Source organism: Drosophila takahashii, chromosome 2R (assembly GCF_030179915.1).
Source record: "Drosophila takahashii strain IR98-3 E-12201 chromosome 2R, DtakHiC1v2, whole genome shotgun sequence".
NCBI classification, from domain to species: Eukaryota; Metazoa; Arthropoda; class Insecta; order Diptera; family Drosophilidae; genus Drosophila; species Drosophila takahashii.
In genome coordinates this window covers 41117145-41138862 of record NC_091679.1, presented here as the reverse complement: position 1 = coordinate 41138862, position 21718 = coordinate 41117145, and the positions used below count along the sequence as shown (strand labels likewise).

Here is a 21718-nt window from a genome sequence, read left to right as displayed (position 1 = left end):
GAATAATAAATATAATAAACTTTAATAGCTTATTGCCTGAATTGGAATCCTTAAATCCAATGTGTAAAAGCTAATAAAGCCCCTCATCCCCCGCCGCATATCGCTTACCCGCTTTGTCAACAATTTATTTGGCCAATTCCCTGGTCAAACAATTCCCAAGTTGATGCAATTAAGGGGAATGCATAAAAAAAAGGAAAAAGTGAGGGGGAAGGAATCGCAGGATAAAGGCGACGCGCAAATAAGCTGGGCTAAGAACCAACTTTTGCTGGCCGCATCATAAAAGCGGCGGGCGCAATCTGCTGCGTCTTCACTTCTGCGGCATCACCTCCAAATCCACCCAAAAACCACCCAAAAACCACCCAAAAAACCCCCACCCTCCAATTCGTGCGGAAGAACTTTGCAACTTGCGACGTCAAATTGCATTGGACTCTGTGTTTAATTTGTGTGATTTATTTGTTCAGCCTGCTGGCCAAGTTTTTGGCTTTTGGTTTCGGTTTGCGTTTTTTTTATATTTTTTTGGCTTTTACTTATCTGGCCGACTGACGATGACTTTTGATTTCTTGGCGGGAATTGCGGGTTGGCTGGGGAAGGAAGATCTCGTAGCAATTCTATGCGCTTTCCTGATTCCGGGCCATAAATCAAAATAAAACTTTGTCACTTGAGCTTTTGACTTGTGGAAACTTGTGGTTCCTTGCCCCCTCACTCTCTTCCCTTCCCTTTTTCTCTAATCGATTTCAAGTTTATGTTGCCGAAACAATAACAATAAAAATTGACAATGCCGAGGCGACGGCGGCTCATAAAATTTTATTACAAAAGGAAACGAACGCCATTGACATACGTAAACTGATTCGCACCGCTCCCCGGGGGAATCCCCAAACTCTGGTCTCCAAACGGCGGCTGCGAATGCCAAATGCGAAATCAATGTCGTGGTTCCTTTAATTCCCCGTCGCCCCCGTCCCCCAATTTCACCCTCCATTCACGGCATTCAGTATTCCCCATTCCACAGATACTGCTCCATTTATTCTATTTGCATGTTGCATTGCGATTCTCTGACTTCGGGAAGGTATGTGGCCTGCCTGCTGGGTCTTCGACTAAATCCCTCCCATATTTAGAAATATATTACATTACATTTTGGAATTTAAGATATATATTTCACAAGAAGATATAAATAGGAGGGATGGAATTTTTTGGAGACATATAACAGTTAGATTTAAATAAATAATATACATTATTTAATCAAATTTCGTTCTAAAACCTTGAACATCAAAAAAAAAAACCTATGAATTCTCTAGAACTTGTGAAAAAGATTATTAATTATTATATCAAAATATTTGAATTATTTATTAAATCAATAAATCAATAAACTCTTTACGAGATGCATTTTTATTTATTATTTTTATTAACCAACTAATTTTTTAGAGTATCCAAACTTTGTTTTCTTTTGATTTTAACAGAATTTGCGTTGTTTTGTTTCATTTGATGTTGTTGTTGCCGCACATGATTTGCCTTTCACCCGAGCAGAGAGCGTGCCCTCGGCCTCAGCTGCCGCCCACAGCCCACTGCACATCCCTTGGTATCCTTAGCCACCCCCTCTTTTCTCCCCCCTTTTCAGCAATCCCCATCCCGCTCAAGCCGCAGGGCACATTGCTCCAAAAATGTCAAAGTGCCGCCGCTGACACCGCTGGGCCTTTGTGGCGGGAGACGCGGGCGATGGGAGGTAATGGGGGGTGGGTCCAAAAGTGGGTGGTGGGCGGAGGCCATGACAAGGGCGCGAGGATGTTTAACATGTGCGCGAAGAAGCAGGAGAGATGTGTGTATGTGTGTGACACCCGCGAGAAATGCCTCGCATTTTTCCTCTTTTTGACCCACTTTGCTTTGTCGTCAGCAATGTGGCTCCTGTCGCAACTCCGTCTCCTGTCCTCCGTTTTCCCAGCTCCCGTGTCCTGTGTGTCCTGTCTCCAGTCTCTCATCCCTGCTCCCAGTCTCCCCGGCATGTGTCACTCGGCAAGCGTTTAAATTGGGCTCTCCTCCCCTGGCCACAAAACTACTACTACCACTATCCACTTTATATGGAATATATGTGCCAGTATGTCGGGTTCGCCTTGTTTTGTCGGTCGCCTTTGTGCCATATTTTCACAAATTGAATTGGCCATGTCAGAAATGAAAGGATGCAGCTATGAAAATTTCTGCATTCAAATTTTTCAACCAAAATTATTTTAGGAAAAAGTTTGCCGCATATGCCACGGGAGCTACGAGCAAGAGCACCAGGTCACAATCTACAGTTGAACATCTATATCATCTATTTCACGACTATTATTAAAATAAAGATTTAATTAGATATATCAATATCATATATTTTAATTAATTGTTTTATACAATGCTGTAAATGTAAAAAGACATCCGAAAAGTTGATGGCTATCATCATCATTGTACAAAATACAAAATTGTTTTTAGCAGACAACAGTTCGTGGTTTAAAAGGTCGGCAGCTTTTATTCTGTAAATCGAATATTCTCGAATATTACAAAGTAAAAATACTGATTTAATTATATGTTTCAATAAATTGTATTTTTTTATCCATATCTATTTTTTGAAATGCTAAAAATATAAAAACCATCCGAAAGATTAATAGCCAAAAAATCCAATATTTTGCCCATTCCAAAGCTCTAAATTCAATTCCCAAAGACCCAACTTATTTTTAGCAGACGATAGTTCAAGTTATAAAAGGTCGAGTGTATTTTTTCTGGGAGTCCAGTCCAGTTCTTGCACCCCTCATCTTGGACCCCATGCCATCTCCACCGTAACAAAGTTATTATGCATTCGGGGCAAGGCGACCCGAACCCGACTACCGACTAGACTGAACCACTTTTCCATCTCGAATGTGTGTGCTTGTGAGTGGAACAGACCACTTCTGTTCTGGAGTGGGCTAAAAATCTGACGTCGCCCCGACAACCCGACACATGGCACTTGAGCAAATTTGCATAATAGAAATTAAAATGGATTTTAACATTTCTGTTTTAGATTATGTTCAGTGGCTGCATGGCGATGGTCAGAGGGTAAGGAATACCAGCTGCGAGAGCCTTGGAAACAGATTGTTATTTTTGCCTCTGCTATATGGTCCAATGGGTAACGCTTATGTGGAATTTACCAGATAGCCACAACGCCAAAATAAAGCAAATAGGGAGAATGTGCAAGGAACAAAGAAAACCCAAAACTTGAACATTAAAAACCGGAAATGAGAGCTTGACTAAATATTGGTAATGAACAATTTACTCTGGGACTTTATACTAATTTACTAACAAATATCGTTTGGTTATGAATTTATTTTAATAAGAAACCTTAATTTTATCAATAATTCTTAATTAAAAATTTACATTTTTTCAAAAAATAAAAAATACATTTTTTTTTATTCTTCCTATTCTTTTGTTTATAAAACACTTAAATATATGGCCAACTTTGTATACCATACCATTTGGTTTTCTAATGCATTAGGTGGCTTAAGCTAGACTCATTATTTAGAAAACATAATTCTTAAGCTCTCTTTAAACGTTTTTCTGCACAACCCCGGCATAAATGTGGCTCCTCTGGTGCTGACCTACTGCTCGAACCTGCTCCTTGGCTCCTCTCCTTACGGAATTGGGTCTCATTTGCGTAGGCCAAAAAACTTTCCCCGCCGCCGCCGTGAATCCCAGATGGTTTGCTCCACTTTCGCTGGCGTGCCGAAGCATAAAATGGCATTAAAGCAACTTTTAAATAATGCAAAAGGACACACACACATACCGAAATTCCCGTTTAAATGCTTTGATTTGGATTCGCAACCGGGCAAGGAAGCCAAAAATGTTTGCTTGCCCGTAAAATGCTGCATCGAGGGGGTACATTTTGGGGGCCAAAGGCCACGAGGGGGTGGATTTTGCTTCCTGGCAAACATATTTGCTTAAACTTTAACATGTTGTCCTTTAGCATTTTTAGCCATATTTGCTGCTGCAGTTCTTGGCCTTGTAACATTTTGTGGCCAAAAATGCTCAGCGCTTGGACACAAGCCAGCAAAAATGAGCTAAGTGGAAAATGTGAGTGGATGGGGACGAAAAATTTGTGGAATAAATAAGCTCTTAAATTGTTTTGTCATATGTGTGGTCATGAAGGGTTTTGTGGGGGTCAAAACCACTTTTAAAAATATTTAATACACAATTTACATATAAAGCGAGTGTTGATTATGATTATGACCTTGTTTATATTTTCGCATAATTGGAGAAGAATTTGGTGTGTGTTTATAAATAAAAACCTACAAGAGAATATATTTCTACCATAATCTTCTTAAAATATTTTTTTAAAGGGTCTATAATAAAAGTAAATTGTGAAATGTAAAATATGCATTATTGAGTCAATAATATTGACATGAAAAACCAGAATTATAAATAAAGTAAAGCTGTTATTTATACAACAAAAAGTTGTACCATATATTCTAAAATTTGTTTTCCTTAACTAAGCATAAGTAGTAAATTATTCAAACCATTTTTTTCAATGTGAAAGATTTCTGCTGGTAATCTAATAATATTTCTATAATTATGACAACATTAAAAATAGAAATAAAATCATTCAGAGAACCCCAAAAAAGTATTTTCGGTGCTTAATGTTCTGGGACTATGGCAAATTTGAGGAAATCATTCTGCTACATTGCCAGTTTCTTTGCTCATTTTTTTGCGACCCGTTTGAGCCGCTTATTGAGCATTGCTGCTGTTGTTGCTCGGAATATTGCTGCTGTTGTCGTTGATGTTGCTGCCTTTGCCCTGGATGTTGCTGCTGTGCTATTGCCGGACATGTGGCACTGCCGCTTGTTGGGGACTCAGCCACTCAAGGAGCTTATGCATGCGATGGCTTATCCTTTATTGAATCGATCTCTTGCTCTCTGCTCCCTTTCACAAGTCCATTATTACGGCCGGATGGAGAGCAGTGGAAAGCTGTGGAAAGTGTGCTTAACCTTGAACTTCAAAGGACTGCGACCTCCCTTGCCGCCTCCGTTGGCAAACATTTTTCTGTGTTTTCACTCGCTTTTCACAGCCAATTTCAGGCCGTAAATTAGTTTTATGTTGCTCGATTTTGCTTTTATTAAATTACCTTTTTCATGATTACTTGCAAACTTCATTTGGAAAAATGCCTGCCGACGGAAATAGCCAACGAGGTCGAGTCTGTGCCGCAATAATTTGCGCCATTTTGTAATTTCAGTTCGCTCCTTTGCTGCTTGGTCCTTGGTGATGATGCTCCTCCTCGTCGTTTTCGCTTCCGCCGTTTTGGGTCGAAGACCTAATAAAGTGCCCGCAAAAACCCATCGAGACTCCAACTTTCCCGCTCTCTGCAAAATCCGCAGCCCCTACAGGTTAATTATCTTTGGTGTAATTTAGTGGCCTGGCTGCCGAAAAAGGCTTTCCATTTTAATTTATTTGACCAGTAAAAGGATTAGATTAGATTCCCTGATAAATGGCCGTCAACTTGCTAGTTAAATAGCAAAACTGTTCGTTCAATTCGGGGCGCTAATTGGGTTTGTTCGAGCTCTAGAAAATCCCCATACCCTTTGCACAAAGAAAACAATGTTGCTAAGGACCTAATTATCATATTTCAGCTGGTGAACTTTAAGGCTTAAAACAGTGGAAGCACAATTTCTGGACAGAAAATAATGAAGAACTTAAAGAAAATAAATTTCGATATAATTTAAAATGAAATCGTTGTCTCCTTATGACAATGTTACCCAATTGAATAGATTTCAATTCCCAAATGAAAATATTTGAAATTTTAGTTTGTCGTTGTTGGACATTTGCTGGAATTGTTGTAACATCGAGAAATAAAAGACCTTGTCTTTCTACTTATAGGAAAAACTACTTTTCGTGACCTTAACATAGTTTTTCCCATGATAATGATAATGACAATGTCATCTCATGACAATGTTTTTCAATGTCATGATCATTATGAGCGCCAATTGAAGGTATATTTACTTACGATCAGCTAAAACAATCGAGATTATCTGGCCCCATATTCATCCTTCTATTTGTATAAGCTTTGAGATCTTAAAATGTTCTTGCATTCAACACATTGAATCGCTATCGGTTGGGTAACCGATACTATACCACTCTCTCTAGTTCTTTAATTAAGTTCTATAATTAAGTTCTTGTAGATATGAAATCTTCACTACGATTTGGCCATAAAACCAACACATGTAAGTATAAATGAATCGTTTTGAAACACTTTGCTGTTGAAATGCAGTTATCAAAAGACTATCGAACAACTATCATTCCAGTATTTTTCGTGTTTGACACTCACTTTTACTTTTTTCCAACTGCAGTAAAAAATTGTAAAAGCAAAGTATTTTATTTTTGATTACACAATAAAATTAGTAATAAAAGAAGTTATAAAAAATAATGTGATGCAGAAGTCAAAGAAAATTTCACTTTCTCTATGAATAATGAGATTGATGCAACAAAACCTGATTCGATTTTATAGCCTTTCCTCGTAGATTTAAAAGGGTATATTGTATTGGCGCACTATTTTGTAACTTATGTGTTCTAATTAATCTCAAGAGGCGATATAATAGAAGACGTTTATTCTTTGCTTCAAAATATAAATCAAATAAATGTACGAAAGTTTTCATTAAACTCTGTGGCACCCAAACTTTGAAAATGTTGAAAAGGTCGGGTATCTGATAGTCGATAAACTTGTTTTTCTCAATAATGATTTCGTTTTCATTGAGCGGCAAGATAGAATGTGTCGCGTTTAAGATATGTTTGCGCAACTGTTACATATACTTCTCTATCTTCCCCATTATCGATGTAGGTCATCTGGTAGGTTACAGAAATTTACTATCGGAGCAGCCCTATAAAAGCGAATCGCTGCATTGTCTTAACCAACAGTAAGCTTTCATCTCTTCAGCAAAACACAACAACCTTTTGAAATGTACTTCTTTGGAGTGTTTTTGCTTTTGGTTGGCACCCACATCTGCTTGATTGATGCGAACTTTGGAAATAGCGAAGGAAACGACTATACTTATGGAACCCAGGCTTCGACCGATACCCTAATCGCTAGTGAGACCGTAACGAAAAGCAAGACACTTTTTGGTACCTCTACGAAAACCTATACCCTAACGCAAGCGGGAACGGCAAAGACAATCACGTACATCAAAATCACGGATCTGAAGAGAATGCGAGGTGCTACGGCCGAAATTACTTCTGGCGGTGTGGGTTCCACCACTGTCACCATCAAATTCACTTCAGCCCGAAATGCTGATATCAAGTCCCAAGTGGTGATATATGGATCATAATTCTGTACGAATTATAGCCCGTATTTATATAGCTGTCTTAAAATAATTCTAAACAAAAGTGTTCATATCAATAATATAATATGTTCATCCACTTCACATTCAGAAAATAAATTATTTTAAATCTTAAAAAAATTGGAACTTGTTAAATATTTACTACAAATGTGGGTTTCCTTTTCGAAAGTGAAAGGACACAAAAAAATTTAGTAAATCTTAGCACCACTTGTTCAAACTAACTTATTATTAAATAATTGATACAAAAAATATCGAATATAAAATTATGATTTTCTTCAAGAATACTCTACAGGTAGCTTGAAAACATAAACACAAAAGAATGATTATCTTCCAGGTCTCTTGAAGCATTAGCAAAATTGAATTCAGACGATTCATAAGAAAATGCTATTAAGATACGAGCGGATACAACGGATGTGTATGAATATAGGTATACGTAAATACATATATGGCCGTATAAATCAACTGCGGCACATCCATTCCACCGAAATGCGAAATCCGACTGCTGACAAGTGTCACCGAGAGATGCTATGACAAAGTGTCAAAAGAATGTTTGACATCTGACTGCCTGTCTCCGTCTCTTTCGCTCCGTTCGCCCCGTCTTGCTTGCACTCGTTCGGAGGGCAGCGTGTGTAGCCTGTCCAAATGTACATTTCTCATATCTCCTCAGAGTTCTCCGATGCTGGTACTTCTTTTCCCTTTTTCTGCAGGGCTTTCATATTGCCGCTTTTTTTTTGCTGCCGCTGCCGCTTTTTCTTATATTTATCCACATATATCGCCTGGTTCCGATGGGATGATGATGCGGGATGGCCAGGTAGGGATACACCTGAAGGCGGGATAAGGGGCAAGCGGGGGAGGTTCTGTCTCTGACAGCCTCACACGTTTTTTCCATCCCTGTCCTCCTGTCCCTCCGGCGATCCTTTTAGCACCTGCCCCCCAATCCCTAGGTGTATAATTTCATCTGCCAACTGATTGAGTGTCGCAGTTTTACTTGTGTGTTAAAAAATGAAAAAGATTTTTATCTAGAAATCGGCTATACACTCATAGAAATTTTTACCCTAAATCGCCCTAAAAAACTGACTTTTCGCCCGTGGATTTAGAAAATCGCCCGTAAATCGTATCCGCTGGCGATTCGCCCGTGGATTTAGAAAAATTTTTCTAAAAAATTCCTATGGAAATTTGGTTTAATTTAGGGTGTTTTTTCTTGAATTGAGAAATATTTTCCTGTTTTTAAGGTGATATGCCCTAATTGTACCAATGGGCTTTCTAATTTCTATCCCATATGCCCTTAAATTTAGAACAATTTTCGTGAATTTAGGATAAAAAGCCCTAAATATCAGAATTATTATTCTAGATTTGGTTCAGAACTGTCATAATTTAGGGCAAATTTTCTTTCATTTAGACAGATTTTCCTCTTTTATTGGTGACTTGCCCTTAATGTGAGATGCGGTTTCCTTAAATTTAGGGACAATTTTCTGAATTCACGGGTAAATCGCCGCCAAAAATAGAATTTATTTCTAAATTTTTTTAAAAATTGGGATTACTTTTATGGTATATTTTTCTGAATATTAGAAATTATTTTCTTAAAAACAGGTGGATAGCCCTAAAAAATTGGTTTTATTTTTGGATTTTCATAAATTATTTATTATTTTACATTGGTATTGCTTAAATTTATGTATACATTTTTTTAACATAATAAATATTTTTAAATACTATTAGGTACTTATAATATTGCTTAAACTAATAAATATTTAAAGATTAGTTAAAAATAGAATTTAGGTTTAATATACATGTTTTCATTTATTAATTGTGTTTCCGTGGGCGGAAATTTGATGTCATTCAACTTTATCAGGGTATATTCCTTTTTTTTCAAGATTTTATGACATGTAAAATGCTCACTATATTTCGTTTTTAGCTTAGCACATAACATTGAAACTTCGCTTTCAAAGGAACATATTTCATTTATTTCGAATGATATAAAATCTGGTTCGAAGCTGTATATTATAAAATTCTTTTTAAAAATAATATTTTGAAGTTTTACGTAGGTATAACAAGTAACATTTTCTATTTGATCATAAAAGTTACAAAGCTCTTCGAATAATAGGGAATTTGTTCCTAAGCACTTGGATTTGCTGAGTTCTAGTTCCTGGACTTTAAAATTTTGAATATAATTTGCAAAATTAATACACATCTTGTTTGCCAAGGACACAATAATGTTTTTTCGAGAAGTCGTGTTTTTTGCGTATGTTTTTAGGCTTTTGTGTTTGGCTTCAAAAGGAAAAGTCCACAAATACTTAAGGGGTCCAGACTGTTGTATTATATCATAATAATGTAATAAAAAATGATGCTTTGGCTTTAAAGAATCATTAAATAAAATAGGGTATTCCTTATTATGGTATGTTATGATTTCTTTTAAAGATTTTAAATCATTGATGGTATACTCAGAGTATGTAATTATATCAATTAACTTTAGTAAATTTTTCACAAATTTCCAAACCGTATCTTCAATTGGAACTAAGTCCCCTATCATTAATGGAAAATAAGTTACAAATGTGAGAAGCTCACGGGCTGTTGCTTTAATATTACATTTTTTTAAATGATTCAACTGCAACGGGGGAAAAATATTTCCGATTTCAGCAGTACCGTATTGAAAATTAGTTTTTCGTAAATTTAATGTTTCTAGATCAAATATTTTAGTACCAATGTAATGCATAATAATATGCGGAATATCGTAGCGTAAAATGCCTTCGAATACATCGTGAAGTATGTCGACAGAAAAGTTTTTTACTGCTGAAAAATGTTGAAGTTTATTAAAAGCACAATCGGACTTTATTCCTGTTAATTTTGGGTCACTCTGTTCAATATCTTCTCTATAATTCACTTCATTTCGCAAATATTTAAATTTAACATTGTATGCTAATGCAGTTTTTGATTTTGAAAGCTTACAAAACCTGCAAAAAAAACTGCTTGAAAATGAGGTTGTGAATCCCAAAACGCTATTCAGTCCCAAATTGTCGCCTAAAATTAGTCCTAAGACAAAAACTATTTTATGGTGCCTCCCATTTATTTTGACATCCACTCCGTCATTTTCAAGTTCTTGTAGAAGCTTTATAAATTTAAAAAGGCACTTAGAATAACCTAATAACTTAATATCAAATGTCTTAAATAATGCAGCACAAAAGATATTATTTAATTCATTGGGAGCAGTTGGGAAGGACAAATAAAGCCCTTGAATAGGGGCACAATGTGGGCCCAATGGATTGTTAACCTCGAAGTCATCGAAGTATAAAAAGTATGGCAAGACAATTTTATCGGAATTAGAGAAGCTTAACTTAATTTGTTTCCATAAATAACCGTTTACGAAATTACAAAAATTCTTTTGACCTTCCCAATAAGCAAGTCTTTTCAAAAAACTGTCAAGTACAGACGGCATTTCAAAAAATTTTTTAAAGTGAAACTTTAAAGGAAAGATTGCCGCTTGTATTTTTTTTGCTTTTAAAGACATTCTGCTTCTAAATCTAATTGGGGATATTCTATTATCAATGGTTATAATAAGCGGATCCTCATATAAATCTTTATCCCTGAGAGTTTTTAATAGATTGTATTCACTGTTACAGTTCCTAAATGGGTTTTGGCAAAAATCTATAATATTATTTAAATCGTGTGGCGTCTTTAGTGAATTTCTAACTTTCCGTAATTCCTTTTCTAACGGGGTTGTGATATATCTTTTAATTTCTTTTTGCAATTTGAAAACTTCTTCGCGTGGAGTTTTTAATATTGAGCATAATTTTAAGGTAAAGTTTTCTGTATTATTTTGGAAATTTACGGTGTTCGGTTTGGAATCATGTGTGTTGACAATCTGTGGGCTTTTTAAATCTGATTCTATCTCTTGTTGTGAAGGTTTGTTTACTATCGGAAACTCTAATAATTCTAATTCTTCTTGTTGTAAATTTACTATTGTACTATTGTCGTCTGTATTATTTTTTTGTAAATGTAAACTTTCGTTTTGAGTGTGTTTGGCGAGGGACCGTATATTAGAATATGTTTGGGAACAAAACATAAAACCGCAAGGAAGATTGCAAAAAAGTGTAAGCGTATGATATTCATACATATGAGCCATGAATTTAGTTTTGTCAGCAAAATTAAGAAAGCAAATTTTACATTTCAGTTCCATTTTGATACGGATTTGGAATAAAAATATGAAAAACTAAATAGTAAGAAGTAATAGTAAGAAAAAAAGTTTCAAAATTAAATGATAATAAAAAAAAAACGATGTAAAAAACTAAACGTAATGGTAAGAAAAAATAAAAAGTAAGGAAAAAAAAAGAAGTTTCAAAATTAAATGATTAACCTAAGGAAAACTATATAAAAACTAAATGTAATGGTAGAAAAAAAAAAAAAATAAAAAAAAAATAAAAAAGTTTCAAAGTTAACGAAAATTAGTAAAAAATTTAAACCTAATATCTTATAATATAAAAAGAAAATGTAATATATTGAAAATTGAAATATTATAAGAGAAAAGTTCAAATTTAAAAATAAATTACTTTTTTAAATTTTTATAATCATTTATCAGCTCCGAAACAGATTTGTTTTTTATATCTGAGCTAAGCTCAATTTCAAAAATTAGCTTTTGAATAAATGTCCACACTAATTGGCACTCACTAGGATATTTGAGATTTAAAACAAAAAATATCTTGAAGCAAACATCAATACTTGTGAGCAAGTCTGGCATACGGTAGAATATACCGGATAGATAAACAAAAAAATCAGTCAAATTAATTGGGTTAGTTCCGATACAACATACAAAGGGCTGAAGTTTTAGCTTGTCACTGAAACAAGTATCCGTTTGATCCTTTAGAAATGTCTGCAGCTCGCCCAAACTCGCCTTCCACACCATGAATCGGTTTCTCGAGTCGGCGATCGTGAATTTGGCTGCTGGATTATTGGATCCAGGTTTTTTGCATCTGTTTGTTGGAACCAAAACTGCATGTAGGCACATCCATATTAAAGTTGACTTAGTTCCTAAATGAGAAAATAGTTTGCTTTAAAAATGATTTTATAATATCTAAACATAAATAAATACCTTCTGATTGCTGGTCAAAAATTTTCAACAAATTTAAACTTTGTTGCTCTCTGACTTTGGACTTGAGAAGGGGAACAAATTGTATTTTAAAATTATCCCATTTTTCAACCAATTTTCTGCTTTGATGGGGATACAGCAAATCAAAATCGGCCTCAATCTAAAATAAAATTACTTTAAAGATATGGGAAAGTTTGGATTTTAAGGGTAACGAACCAGAGAGTGTCCAAATGATTGCTTTAAAATTGGAAATTCATCCAACACATCGGAGAAATTTGCTTCTGATTTAAGAAAATTAGTCCTCCACATAAAGCTAGAGTTCCAGTGATTCAGAACAGTCTCGAACGGCTCGACATTTAGCTTTAACCAAGTTCTTGCTAACTCGACCTCCTCTGTAAACGCAAAATACTTCTTAAATACATGTATTCGAAAAAGTTAAGTTTCACTTGCCTTCAAGAACATGTGCATTTGGGGAAAGATTTTCTTCGTCCTCAGACCTGACTTTAGGAGCCTTATTGGAAAATTTAGCTTTAAGGTTGTAATAGTTTGAGTAGAGCAGTCCACCTGGCTTTTTGCCTTTGTTTTTAAGAAAATAGGTTTCCTAGAGGAAAAAAACTTCCAATTTAATACTGTTTTTGGAAAAAAATAGTTACTTACAGCAGTTTCAGAACTGAATAGATGAGTAATTTGCAAGGCGACGTCTTCTAAGAGTTCCTGCTTGGGTTGAACAGCATTTGCCAGCAAGTACTCTACGATGGAACGGCTCAGCTCCCTTCGCGTCCTGGTATTGAGGGATTTTGTTTCTTCATAGCTATTTATTATAAGCTTTCCCTTCTTGCTGTTTGCCAGAATATTGCTCAATGAAACACCAAATACGGACTCAATACTGTTATCCTGATCCTGATCCTGAAAATTTATGAAATATGTCTAATTTTTAGCTATCTAGATTAATTGTTGCACAGAAATTAAACCAAAATAGATCTTCACTTTACCACAAATCACACACAACTGAAAGTAACTCAAAATTTCAACCCTTATTCTGAAAAACAAATGCGCAGTTTCTTTCTTTGCGGCGCCCACGCGTCGCGACTGCGCAGTTTATTGCCCCTTTGCGCAACAAAAGGAAAACAAATGCATACACACACATATTTCGACAACCAAAACGTATTTATGTTTGAACTTGCACTGAATCTTTAATACTTACGTTTTTTTGCCATAGCTCTAGTCTTTGAAAAAACTCGACTGCTGGCCCTACCAATTCTACTGGAATTTCACCACGCAGCTGATCCCATTTTAAGTGTTTTAAGGTTTCAAGGTTGAAATGCCGTTCTAATAAACACAATTAAATTATATCACATTAATTATCTATTTATAAAATACGTACATGTACTACACAATTTACTTACCATTAAAAATATTAATAAAGGCTTCTCCTCCCAAGTCTTTTAGTAGCAGCTCCATGACTTACGTCTAACACTTGTCAAAACTCACAACGCACTAAAATCAATACATATGTACGTAGGTCACACGAAGTGCACACAAATTTCCCGAAAGTTCGTCGAAAAAAGTGCTCCGTCTCACTCTTTTGAGGAGACGGAAACATAACCAAAAACCGATGCATATCTGGTATCTCTATTTTTATATTTTTCTCTCTTTCTATGCTGACCTGCAGTCCTCAGATTTAAGGCAAATCGCCGTTGTGTTTAGAAAAATTGTAGGGAAAAATTTAGGGCGATTCGCCGTTGGATTTAGAAAAGGTCAAAACGAAGCAAATCGAAAAAAATCGCCCTAAATATTAGAAAAATAGAAAAATTAACCCTAAAAAGATTTTTTTATGGCCACCTGCCTTGAATTTATGGCAAATTTGTCGTGAAAATAGAACATTTTTCTCAGTTCACGGGCGAAAATTTTTTTAGGGCGATTTTCTAAAATGTAGAAAATTATTTTTATGAGTGTAGAAAGGGAAATTTTTACCATGGAATACCAAATGAAATGAAGACAGCACTTGACGTATCGACAAGATCAAAGGGAATCTTATGTTGAGAGGTACTGAGAAAAGTGTAGTATTTACTTATATGTAAAAATAGCAGTGATTTTAAATGATGCAAAATATAATGAGTATTTATATAACGAGCCAACAATAACTGATACAAAAATTCTGTTAAATTGAAAATAAAATTCCATCTTGAAAAGTTATACATTAGAAAACTTTTTTATAGAAGTCCTTTTATAAGATGTAATATTAATTAACAAGTTTTAATTTTGAAACCCTTTTTTATAGAAGTCCTTTTATAATATGTAATATTAATTGTCAGAAAATGTGTTTGTTCTTGAGATGATTTTAATGAAAAATGTCAATTTGTGACTTGGCTTTGGATAAAATTCTCTTTTTTTTTGAGAAAAATTAAGAAAAGTTAGATCTTGGAAAAAGAACAGCAATCTTTAAAGCGGTTTCAGTTTTTGCATCAATTGCTTTATTTATGTCAAATTTTAAAAAAAGTTCATGTGCCAAAGGTTATCTACCAAGTATTTAACCCAGACGCAAGTGGGTCAGTGGAGTGTAATCCATTCGATAGGGAATTTCGACCCACTGGCAGGACCATTCCCTTTAAGTCCCAGCAGCAGACTAAAGAGTTGCCCCAAGATGTGGCCAAGACTTGTGCCGATTGCCACCCAATTTTCACTTTTTGTGGCAGGTAAGTTAACAGCGAGAGCACAGAAGCCTCTGAGCCTGATTTACTCTCATTTGTGGACTGCAAGCTAACAGTGAAAGAGAGCCACAGGATTTCCCCTCCAAACGCATGTGGAAGCCAATTTAACAGCCTAGCTTTAAAAAGGATTTCTTTTCAACTTTTGGAAACCCAACTTGTTGACTATCCAAACGAAAACCCTGCAAATATTTGGCCAAAGATGATGTATGATTTTGTATCTCTTGACAAAACTTTTATGCAAAATAATTATTTGCCCCTCCCCCAAAAAGCTGACGTCAGCGGTTGACCACAAATATTTTTGGGGGCCCAATATCTCGAAGGGACTTTAATGTTTGTCCAAATACATTCACCGAAAAAAAGGGACTGTTTGTATGGGTCCTGAAAAATTAGATTAACTGCCCCAGGCTACGGATAAACCCCAAAGGACCGCACTCCCACACAAAAATATGAAAATACATTTCTGTAGAGAACAGAACCACTTGCATAATTAACTGAATTTGTTTGCTGGCCTAACCGCAATTGTGGATTGACTTTTCTGCTCGGGTTGAGGTGGCAATCCCACATGTTTTCATAAACTAAATATACCAGAAAAAAAACATCTAGCAGGCCAATGTGTGAAAGATGACAGCTTTGCTAAAAAATATTCCTGCCCTTTGGGTGTTCCATCAAGCTGTTTTGCATGTGTCAAAAGGGTAAGAAATATTAATTTGCATAGGGAATTTTCAGCAATCCCACGCTTTTTCCAGAATGTCTGGAAAACAAGAGACCGAAAGGGCTTCGCCGGAAATAAATGCCTGCAAGGCGATTATCAAGCGGCTGTTTTCCAGTTCCTACAAGAATATAGCCTGGGTTTTCTACGAGCCACTGGACGCTCAGCTTTTGGGCCTGCACGATTACCATGAGATCGTAAAGGAACCCATGGATCTGTCGACCGTAAGGCATCGTGTGAATACGGGCTGCTATCAGACGGCCGCTGATTTTGTCAAGGATGTGAGGCTGATTTTCTACAACACCTATTTGTACACGAATCCCGGTCACTTGTGCTACGAAATGGCCAAAAAGCTGCAGCTCATCTTCGAGGAAATGTACGCACAGGTACAGTTGTACGCAAGTAATGGGAAAAGAATGAATGGAGACGAAGAGGAGAGTTCCTCGAGCTCATCGGATGAATCGGAATCATCTTCATCATCCTCTTCGATTAGGGAAGATCCTCCGGAATGGACTCCCCCGCCAGTTTCGGGATCTCTAAGTCAGCAGAAACCCTTCACCACCGAAGAGGATCTCGATTTTCATGCCAAAATTCAGCAGCTGGATGGCGAGGTCCTGCTGCACGTCATCCACTTGATACAAAGGATGGAGGGGGCCGAATATTGCAACAAGGAGCTGCAGTTTGATGTCCGCCAACTGAAGGTGCACACAAAGCGCTCCATTCTCGATTATTTGGCAAGCAAAGGCTTCACCGGCAAACGAGTGGCTCGCACTAAACCCAAATATAACTGATGTTCAAATCTTTATTTTTTTTTAACCATCCATCTTGCCCAAAAGCCTCTCCTGTTCCTTCCTCTTCTCACGGAAGGCGCGGTGATTGCGATACTCCCCGTTCCACACCTTTGCACGCATTATCTCCTGCGGATTCGAGGCTATGTAGGCGAAGAAGGTCCTGCGAGGAGGTCCTCCGGGCACCAGATAGTTTCCCATCGCATACCAGGCAGAGCCCACGGTCTCCAGGTAGCGCGCATTCAACTGATCATGGAAGGTTTGCTTCACAATGGCAGCCTGGGAAAAGAGAAAGATTGATATTAGTTACTACACACAAAAAAAAATTAAACGTAGATCGATTTTACATTATGTAATATCAATATTAACTTGATACGGCCCCGTAAATTCGATATGCTCGAAAAGACTATTTTATGTTAAAACGATATACGTATGGCATAACCAGAAATTTACATGACCATATCGATTTTACATGACCATATCCATTTTACGGTTTACTAATGACTTATTTGTTCACATTTATCTTAAAAATATTAAATTAAATATTGTATCATTATGGTTACTAAATTCCAAGACAGCTACCAAACATATTTTTTCCTAACCAACTACAAGACTCACCGTATTTTTGATCCGCTTGTAGTTGTTAAAGTTCTCCTGGGATCTGCGCAACCGATCTATACCCATGAGATCGGGATCGGGTGGACTGCTCTGGCACACGGTAACTAGCTCGAAAATCCTGTTCGCCTCGATAATGCTTTCGCCGAGCTCCTTTTGGCTGTAGGTCTTTCCGTAACGCCTCTTGATCCATTCCCTGAGGATGGGCAACTTGTGGGCCTCCGGTAGACTGGCCAAAACAAAGCGGGGTTCCTTCCGGAGAGCTCTCAGTCCATCCCTTAGCAACTGGTTCATTTGCTCGGCGTTGTCGGGATCATAATGATCCGTCTCCTTGTGGGTTAGAGCCTTTCGGGGCGTCATCCTGCCCAAACGCTCCATTTCGGCCCGCTTTATAAGGGCCTGCTTCTGCCAAATAGCCTTGGCACATCGCACCACCGCATCCACAATCTCCGCCTTGTAATCCACACGACTGCGACAGCTGTGGTTGCTCGAACGGTCTATGGTTTCCCGACTATCATCGGAGGTTTTGTCCTCATCGTCGAATAAATCGAACGGTACTTGGGGCTCTGGAGCCGCTTTCTTATCATTCCCATCATTATCCGGCGGCAGCTCGTCTTCAATGGCCATCTCCCTCATTAGGCAGTCCAAATTACAGGACTCATGACCTCGTTCGTCCTCCGATTTTCCCAGCGCCTTTACAATCGACCTGGTCATGATCTTCTTCAAGTCGAAGGGTCTGGGTTGACCGGACTGGAAGACCCGATGGTACTTGAACTTGTAGGGTTTATTTGATCGCGGTCCTCGAAAGAACTTCTTTTTAACCTGCTTGCTGACTGCTCGCATTTTGCACGTTTCATTGTTCGTTTGGATTTTTCCCTTGGCCAGGAGAAATGATACGCCCGACTTTCTTGGCGCCGGAGGTTTATCGCATTCCGAGGGATCCAGTGTGGGGTTACATTTGTCCGAGGACTTATCATTAAAATCCATGCTAAGCATTCGAAAGGGAGTGTTGACCAGTTTGCGCGGCGGTGGCTTCCAGGGCGATACCTTCTTGGGCTCTTCCTTCGGAGGTTCCGGCGGTGGCTCCTCTTGTTTTTTTGGCTTTTTACCCTTCTTATCCTTTTTGTTCTTTTTCTGTAAAAAAAATTTATGAATATTGTAAAAATTAGAGGTTAGAGTTAGAGTTAAATACAAATTAGAAGTAAAACGTTAAAAAAAAAATAAATATGATAAAATTCTAAAGATAAATTTAGAAGTATAATTCATTTAAAATCGATTTTTTAACTAGGTATTTTCGATTTCTCGCTCTTATAAAAAGAGTAATATCGATAAGATTAAAAGAAATACATACAGCTTTTAAAACTATTGTAAAATGCTTTAGTTCGAACTCTATACCGTCAAAATAAAGATTTATACTTATTTGTGTGTATTAAGAAATCAAATAAAAACACCTCTTAACGAGGTAAAAAACTAGTGACGACCGCACCTTCAACATACAAAAGTTCTGATATCAACATTTGTGACGAAAAATTATTACACTCGTCATTAAATAGACTTTCTAATCTTTTCTCATTCGGCCCGCCCTAGCAAACTATTCCAGCCTTTTTCCCTTTACAGGCATTTTCTATTGCAGCGTGACGAATTAGAAAAGATTAGAAAGTCTATTTAATGACGAGTGTAATAATTTTTCGTCACAAATGTTGATATCAGAACTTTTGTATGTTGAAGGTGCGGTCGTCACTAGTTTTTTACCTCGTTAAGAGGTGTTTTTATTTGATATCAGAAGTTTTTGTTTGTATACATTTGCTCTCATAGGAGCTAATATATACATTTAAATTTAAATTGGTCAATCATAATTTTTAAACTATTGTATTTTAACAAATTAAGTTAAAAAGGCGTTGAAGTATTTCAAAATACCTTTTAAACGAGGTATAGTACATGTCTGTACCTTTAGTAGTGTAGAACTTACAAACTAACGAAATTTAGCTATTTTTAGCTTTTTCCCGCTAAAGTAGCGGCTTTTTCCAAAAGTCGTAGAACAAAAGATTCCTATATGGAACTCTTAAGTGCAAATTTACTGATTCCATGACCCTAAAATACAGTTCGGATACCCTCCCACAAAATTCAATACTCAGGGAGCGTTAATTGTTCGAGCTGGCAAAAGTGGCTATTTTCGAATAAAAATAACTTTTAAACGTGACTTTTTACAGTAATGTGTTATATACCAAAATTTAAGGAATCTCAAGGGCTATACAGTTTAAGGTTTTAAAGAAAATCGTTAGAGCCGTTTTTGAGAAAAATAAAAAAAAGCTAAAAAAAAAGTTTTTAAAAATTGTCTTTTGTTCATATTTTTTTAAGTATTACATTTACACAAATTGCATATAGAAGGCGTTTATAGCATTTAAAAATACCTTTCAAACGAGATGCAGCACAAGCCTGTAGCTTTAGTAGTATAGAAGTTACGGCTTTCCGAATTTTAGCTACTTATAGCTGTTTTCCCGCTAAACTAGCGGGTTTTTCCAAAAGTGGTAGAACAAAAGTTTTTTATATCGATGTGATGAACGTCATATCAAATTTTCAGAACTTAAAAAACATATTTTGGACAAGTGGACAAGTGGACAAGTGGACAAGTGGACAAACTGACAAACAGAATTAAATTTTCATTTTGGGAAGAAGAAGAAAATCTTATTTTGGCTATAACTTTTGAACGGAGAGTCGGATTTTGACAAATGACCCCTCATTCGACGGGTATTTTCAAAAGGAATACAACTAAAACATTGCGAGGGGGCATTTATCCCCACCGGCCCCAACAGCTCCAAATTTCGAAATTTTCACTTTTTCACTTTCACCGCTCTCTCTCCCAAGCCAATTGATTTTCTTAAAGTCTTGGTATGCAATCCTGTTAGTTTTCGCAATACCTTTCGATAGGTATATTATTCATTATGATCGGACCATCACAGTAGATTTTCATTTCTTCGTGTATATATAGTAGTCGCCTTCGCACACTCTCCTGGTGCGCTTCGTCACTACATGGACTGCCGTCCATAGTGATACGGAATTTCATCAAAATTAGTTTAAATTCTTATAAATTTTCCATTCAACTTCTTGTTAATATAATAATAAAAACCGAAAATAAAATATGCTATAAACGTAGATCCTAACTTACCGGCTTGCCACCTCCCCCCTCAAGTCTCTTGCCGTGGTAAGTGTCGATGGCGGCCGTGTGGGCCACTTGAATATCCTCACCCACCAGAGCTCGGCCAGCCTGTTCCTTGGGCTCCGGCCAGGGTTGCGATACCAACATCTTCTGGCACAGCACACAATCCGCATTCTCGATGGTCAGCACTTTGGTCTGGTCGCAGTGCATCGCATTGCGATGGCGTGCCATGATTACATCGATGTCGTGCTCCAACTGGGCCACAATCCTGGCCTTCCTCAGCTTGCCATACGGCTCGGTCACGTCCAGGAGCTCCAGGCAGCGATCCCTCGCCTTGACCGTCAGTTCATCCCTCAAAAGCTGCGCCTGCACCACCTGTCCCTTGTGCAGCAGACACATATTGGCCTCGGGCTCCCGACCTTTGGGTTTATCTTCCTCCTCCATCAAGCCACCCAGTTTGAAATAACGCTCCAGGGTTTCGGATAGGGTTTTCTTGATCAAACGCTGGCCGGGATTCAGGCGGTACAAGGCATACCATGGCTCCTCTTCGTCCTCCCCATAATTAGGTGGTCCATTGTTGGGCCAAAAGTTAAAGGATACCACAAATTCAGGCAGTTTGGCGGTCAAACGGGAGGTTCTTTGCACCGGTTTCGGTTGCTTTTGAAAGTAGGGTGATTTCTTGGATGGTTTCTTCAAAGGACGCTCTGCTACACTCAGGGAATTCAGCGACTGAGCCTCAATTTCCGGCATTTTCTGCGGTGGCCTTGGAAGAACAGTATCCAAAGCTCTTATAGTGGCCAACATATCAATCTTGGCAATGGCATTCATCAGCAACTGCTCATTTATGCTATAGACACCATCCTTCTGGCACGTCTTGTAGTAACCCTCCATCACAAAGTACAGAAAGGCCAGTATATTGTTCCTGCTCAACTGCACCATCCGACTGATCTTCTTCTTGGATATCACCGGTTGGATTCCCAGGGCTGTTAGGGCCTTGTACATCTTTTCGCCCGTTCCCTGCTCATAGTCATCCCGCAGACTCTCGGACATCCGAAACATCGCCGTCTCCTGTTGCGTGGAAACGCCCATATACCATTTGGCCAGGTCCAACTTCCGGCTAAAGTCATCCAACTTTTTGTGGGAACTCATGATGGTTCTCTGTCCAAATTTCGTACTCTAAAATTTTTGGTTTCTAAAAAATTATGTCGTAAAAATCAGAAGTTCTCGTTCGAACGCGTGTTTAATAAAAACTGGTTATAGTGTCAAGTGCAAAAAATAAATGATAAAGTCAAAGGTTCTCATGATTAAGAATTTTAAAAAATATTTGGTTTAGATTCGGAATTTT

General features: G+C 37.3%; 5 protein-coding genes across 7 annotated transcripts in view; 2 read left to right on the top strand and 3 right to left on the bottom strand.

Annotated features, from left to right (window-relative positions):
• ND-B12 (NADH dehydrogenase [ubiquinone] 1 beta subcomplex subunit 3) overlaps positions 1–21718 on the bottom strand; it is a 118163-nt gene that overhangs the window by 71550 nt on the left and 24895 nt on the right. The gene's annotated exons all lie outside the window — the stretch shown is intronic.
• Positions 6883–7436, top strand: LOC108056972 (uncharacterized). Its single transcript, XM_017141030.3, has one exon. It carries the CDS (start codon positions 6939–6941, stop codon positions 7302–7304), a length of 366 nt encoding a protein of 121 aa, XP_016996519.2. The 5' UTR covers positions 6883–6938; the 3' UTR covers positions 7305–7436.
• Positions 11796–13880, bottom strand: LOC108055786 (uncharacterized). 3 transcript variants are annotated; one of them, XM_070213848.1, is made up of 7 exons: positions 13800–13880; positions 13598–13722; positions 13051–13299; positions 12844–12994; positions 12610–12785; positions 12397–12553; positions 11796–12335 (listed from the first exon to the last, which is right to left on the bottom strand). In XM_070213848.1, exons 1-7 carry the CDS (start codon positions 13852–13854, stop codon positions 11854–11856), a joined length of 1395 nt encoding a protein of 464 aa, XP_070069949.1. In that variant the 5' UTR covers positions 13855–13880; the 3' UTR covers positions 11796–11853. The 3 variants fall into 3 exon arrangements, with proteins under 3 accessions (XP_070069949.1, XP_070069950.1, XP_070069951.1); XM_070213849.1 differs by having other exon boundaries at positions 13051–13293; XM_070213850.1 differs by lacking the exon at positions 13598–13722 and having other exon boundaries at positions 13051–13293; positions 13800–13873.
• On the top strand, positions 15656–16608 carry tbrd-3 (testis-specifically expressed bromodomain containing protein-3). The gene is made up of 2 exons (XM_017141012.3): positions 15656–15796; positions 15851–16608. Exons 1-2 carry the CDS (start codon positions 15726–15728, stop codon positions 16602–16604), a joined length of 825 nt encoding a protein of 274 aa, XP_016996501.2. The 5' UTR covers positions 15656–15725; the 3' UTR covers positions 16605–16608.
• On the bottom strand, positions 16598–21634 carry LOC108056956 (uncharacterized). The gene is made up of 3 exons (XM_017141010.3): positions 20383–21634; positions 17220–18350; positions 16598–16880 (listed from the first exon to the last, which is right to left on the bottom strand). Exons 1-3 carry the CDS (start codon positions 21520–21522, stop codon positions 16626–16628), a joined length of 2526 nt encoding a protein of 841 aa, XP_016996499.2. The 5' UTR covers positions 21523–21634; the 3' UTR covers positions 16598–16625.